The sequence below is a fragment of the Channa argus genome, chromosome 11, assembly GCF_033026475.1.
Source record: "Channa argus isolate prfri chromosome 11, Channa argus male v1.0, whole genome shotgun sequence".
Taxonomy (NCBI): domain Eukaryota; kingdom Metazoa; phylum Chordata; class Actinopteri; order Anabantiformes; family Channidae; genus Channa; species Channa argus.
Genome location: NC_090207.1, coordinates 27,101,943 through 27,107,234, shown reverse-complemented (window position 1 = coordinate 27,107,234; position 5,292 = coordinate 27,101,943). Strand labels below are relative to the sequence as shown.

Genomic DNA, 5,292 nt, shown 5'->3' with positions numbered 1-5,292 from the left:
ATATCAGGACTTTCCTGCTCTCCAACAAAACACTTTTTACATGCCCCTGTGATGAAAATAAGAATGTAGAGTTCTTCCTACCAAACATGGGACCCTGAGAAGAGGCCTGTATTTCCTGGAATGCAGCCCATTAGGAAAGAAATGGAGAGAACACAGGATGTCCTGAGCATAGTGTCCTACAGTACACAGCAGAGGGCAGAGCCAGAGCTGGTGGATGTTTTGGTGTTGATGTGGGATTTTCTGGACATCATCACTTCCTCTGTTAAAGATGCTGCCATGATGGAAAGGGATCCCCCACTCTGGTGTTCATTACATCTGTCTAACCATTGCTTTCTTGTTTGAATTCATCAAGTAGACGTGATATGTCTAAGACCCCCAGTTTCCTGAGAGAGAAAGCTTTAAGTGCGTCGTGTTTTAATCATTAGGCGGCCTGAAGAAACTAGTTACTGTAACACCTATACTGCGTATATTTTGACACCTTGACATTTCTTTCCGCACTCACATTTCCACATGTGATTCACTGTGATTTGTCTGTCAGTATTTCACACCAACAAACCCATCACCCCTCCCCTTGGACACTCTTCAGGCATCTTGAGAGGAAAGTTGATGATATCACAGCGGGGCGGAGGCTTGTGTGTCTATAAGTACAGGCCCCGGACAGGGAAACTTCTGTGACACAGAGCTGAGCTGTCCTGACCTGTGCCTACACCTTGATACAAGAGAGCAAACAAGAACAGACGGTTGTACCTCTCAGTGCACGGATTCTGAACTGTGGATACGCTTTTATCCTAAAAAACTCTGCTCTTCAGACTCTGGACAGCTGATTACAACAGCTTCTTACATATACATATTACACTGATTTTTAAACATTTAGAATTTTTTTCTGCTTTTTTGCTTTTTCTGCTGCAACCAGGATGCATAGGACGGTTACATTGCAGCACATCATTGTTACCCTCTTTGCGCTCAGCAGGGCCACAGTCATGGTGAGTTGCTGTGACCTCTGGCCACTTGCCTTTTAATACATTTCTGTTTTTGGAGTTTGATAATGTTTAGTCATTATACCTAATTATGGCTGAACTGTTATCTTATTCACACCAACCACTGTAAAACATCCTGACCTGACATTTGATCTTTATTCAGACGGCAGATGGTGAGTGCCCGGGTGAGTGCTCCTGTGCTTCCTTACCCCCTATGTGCCTGCCAGGCGTCAGTTGGGTGACCGACTACTGTGGCTGCTGTAAAGTTTGTGCTAAGCAGTTTAATGAAGACTGTAGTGCTACTGAACCTTGCGATCACATTAAAGGGTTACGCTGCCATCTGGGGACTGGAGGAGACCCAGAGAAAGGACTGTGTAGAGGTGAGAAAAACAACAAGGCTGAGCAAAAGCATATCTCTGAATCAATTGTTGGTTACAAAAAGCATTAGTTGCAATGGATATTTTGAAATCTAAATCCTGCATGGAGGAAATAGTGCTATTATAAATCATAAAACCAATGAGCAGTTTAAAGAAAAGTGTGCATTTTTAGGGAGCACTTGAATGACTTTACAGTCAGTTTGTATTGCCCAGTCTGTGGAAAATTTATATAAGGTTTCTGGGATGTCTAGAGGAGAGAAAATTAGGTAAACAGGGTTGGAGGTGTGAAGTCTTTAAGATGTAGGTGCTTTACAAGATGTGAGGGTAATAAAAAGATGCTAGGGTGTAGCCTTACAGGGAGTGTAGAATCCACTGGTTTTGGAGAGTGACAGCAGGAGCTAAAAAACATCATGCTTGTGTCTCTGTTGCAGTCTATCACATCTACAAATGCAGTTTACTGTCCCATGTCCTGCCACAAAGTTCCTGGTCTCTCTTCATAGTTCTGTTTCCTGTTTTGTGTGTGAATGTTGACAGCTGAGGCCCAGGGTTTGCCCTGTGAGTTCAGTGGGCAGGTGTACCAGCACAGTGAGAACTTTCAGCCCAACTGCCTGCATCAGTGCACCTGTATGGATGGGGTAGTGGGCTGCATGCCTCTGTGTCCTCTCCAAGTGCCTCTGCCAAACTGGCACTGCTTGCGGCCACGGTTGGCCCGTCCTAAGGGTGGCTGCTGTGAGGAATGGGTGTGTGATGATGACAACTACATCAGTGAGGAGCCAGATGAGCTCACTTCCCCGCTAGACAACCAGCCCCTTCCCAACCAAATCAGTGCCTTGCTGCAGGCTCAGCAGCAGCCATGGCAGCCAGCTCTCACCAGAGGAGCCACAATCAGAGGTAAACATGGCAGTGTATTACAGGCATGCTTTTTCTGATACCAACCACCAATACTAAATATCATCTGAAGGAGCATTTTTAAAAAAGGATTGTTAAGTATAATTTAACAATATTTATCCCCACTGATCCAGGTCATTACTTCATACATGTCAGATTAAATTTATGAGCTCTCTTTCTTTTGCTTTCTTATTTGAAAAATGTTTTCAATTCAATTTTCAATTCAACTTTATATAGCGCCATTTCACAACAAAGCCATCTCTGGGCACTTTACAGAATAAAGTCAAGATTATAAACATGTATAGAGAGAACCCAACAATTCCCCCTGGAGCAAGCTATAGGCAACAGTGGAGAGGAAAAACTCCCTTTAACGGAAGAATCCCCCAGCAGAACCAGGCTCAGGGTGGACGGCCATCTGCCTTGACCGGTTGGGGTGAGTGGAAAGTGAAAAGAGAAATGAACAGAGCAACAAAAAGCAACAACAAAACATCGGGCAGGTTGGTAGGACGAGTAGCTGCACGCTGGAAGACACACAGCTTCAAAGCCGGGGACACCTGCAGAAAGGGACAGAGAGGGGGGGACAGAGAAGGACAAACTATGCCTTAAGCAATGCTATTGCAAAGATCATGGGATTATTTAACAAACAAACTATTTTTTTTCTTATTGTAATTAAAGGGTTCAAACCCACAGAATGTGCTCTGTAAATATAATACAAAAACCATACAAAAGAAATTCTGATTTAGCATTACCTTATTCTAAAGTCATAGGGTTGTTCAAGTCTTAATAAACTATCATATTTGATTGCATGAAAATTTTTCCCAGATTTGTATTTAGGACCCAGGACTCTTGAAGGTGTTAAAAGCCAAACAACCAACTGACTGCTATCTAGGTCCTGGCAGTATTTAGCAATATGTAAATAACAAATTAATTCCTAATTAGGGGCGTTGCAACATGTTTCTTTGTTTCTTACACAGAGATGGTGTCTCTCCCCATGTCTGAGTTGTCACTTGAATCCAGCTGTTTCCCACAAACCACGGAGTGGGCCAAGTGTTCCACCACATGTGGTATGGGCATTTCAAGTCGAGTTACCAATAACAACGCAGCCTGTCAGCTAGTCAAAGAAACCAGACTCTGCCAGGTTCGGGAATGTGAGCTCGGGCCTATTGTAGCTAAGGTAAGAGAAACACGACCATTTCAAGAGTAAGGGCTTTCAGAGATAAATAAAAAAAAACATTAGTAGAACATAAGCAGAAATGATATAACAAGCTCATCTCAGTGGGTAAGGTAATTACTTTAGTCAGCGTTCCTGTGAAATATGAATAAATAAATCAATACCCACTGAATGGTACTTTGTGAATATTTTATTGGCCTTCATGTCATTTTAATCAAATCACTCTCTGACATCCAGAAGGGGAAAAAGTGTCAGCGAACTGTGCAACCCCAGGAACCAGTCAGAATCACCTTTGCTGGATGCTCAACAGCACAACGGTATCGTCCTCGCACCTGTGGGACGTGCACTGACGGCCGCTGCTGCACCCCCTCCACCACCTGCACGATACAGCTCCACTTCCATTGCCCTGATGGAGAGGGCTTCTATAAAAACATCATGTGGATCAAGCGCTGCAGCTGTCATACAAGTTGTCATAAATACACCATGCCCTCCAGTCCTTCAGTCAGTCTCCATAACGATACCCATACCTTCAGTCACTGAGGCTGACTCATCATGATCAGCCTTCATGTGGCAAAACAGGCAATGACTCAGCACTTCCTTTCCCTAAAGTCACTATCTCTGGTCTGTTACCTGGGTGGGAGCCTCTGTGCTCCTACAACTCCCTGCCTAAACAGGCGAAACATGTGCTTGCACTTTAAGCTTCTTGTCATGCTGACATCAGTTTGCCCACATCAGAGGTGTGTTACTTCACTAGTAGAATAAGAGCACTTAAGACAGCACACGTTGTAATGTGTGTAACTATGTTAGATAACTGGCAGAAAGTTTTACTGAAATGTATTTTAATTTATTTGTAACTATGTATCTTTTACATAAAGGACATATGACGATCTGTCAATCAGGAAAAAAAAGTTTTTTTGGACCAGATAAAGAGAAATATTTTAAGAAATAATAGATAGACTTATTAACACGCAGTTTTAATGAAGATGACATAAGGCATATTCACATGGCCTGCACTTTGTTGCACAGTGTGTCTGAATTCTGAATGATTTGTGTGTGTGTGTGTGTGTGTGTGTGTGCAGAGGAAACTGTATTGGTCTGTTTTAAAGATGATTCATTATGTTATTACAGTATATAGATGAAAGTATAATAACACATGTACATAGACTTCACTCTTAACTGTGGAGTGGTGACTGTTGTGATCGCCTCATTCTTCGGGGTGTGATTTTATTTTATTCTATATGTGTATGAGTGGCCGTGGCTCAGTTAGTAAAGCAGATCTTTATGAACCACAGGATCAGGGGTTTGACTCCTGGTTTCTCCTGGCCAGAAGTGTCCTAGGGCAAGACACTGAATCCCAACTTGCCCCTGGTATGTTTTTCTCACTTGTAAATCGTTTTGGATAAAGGCGCCATGTGTATGTGTGTGTGTGTGTGTGTGTGTGTGTGTGTGTGTGTGTTTATTTTGAAATGCTATATATTTAAGACAAAGTATTTGCGTTTATTGGTTGTGCTTGCCTGTGAAACCCTTTTACCCTTTACCTAAATCTTTTTTACAACCTTTTGTCTTATTTTTTGTTTAATCTTTGAATAAAGTGTATCAAGAAGTGTCATAGTTCAAATGTTCCAATAACCATGCACTGCACCCAGCTGAACAAGCCAAAATATGAATTAATAACTTTTTAGTGAGTTTAATGAAAAAATACTAACTTTTCACGAGTCCCTACAAAGTGAGTTCAGTCTCCTGAACTCACTTTGTTCAGTCTCCTGAACTCACTTTGTAGGGACTCACCTTCCCTGTCCTGGGAGGTATAAAGGGGCTGTCCCAAGTAAGACGTATGCTCAGCAAAGCTGTCAGCTTTTCCAGCTTCCCAGCACTCCCA

At 42.5% G+C, this 5,292-nt stretch overlaps 1 protein-coding gene across 1 annotated transcript; it reads left to right on the top strand.

Moving 5' to 3' along the window:
• Positions 1–686: 686 nt before the first annotated feature.
• On the top strand, positions 687–5,016 carry ccn1l2 (cellular communication network factor 1, like 2). The gene is made up of 5 exons (XM_067522386.1): positions 687–983; positions 1,141–1,357; positions 1,889–2,245; positions 3,217–3,416; positions 3,651–5,016. Exons 1-5 carry the CDS (start codon positions 915–917, stop codon positions 3,951–3,953), a joined length of 1,146 nt encoding a protein of 381 aa, XP_067378487.1. The 5' UTR covers positions 687–914; the 3' UTR covers positions 3,954–5,016.
• The last annotated feature ends 276 nt before the right edge of the window (positions 5,017–5,292 follow it).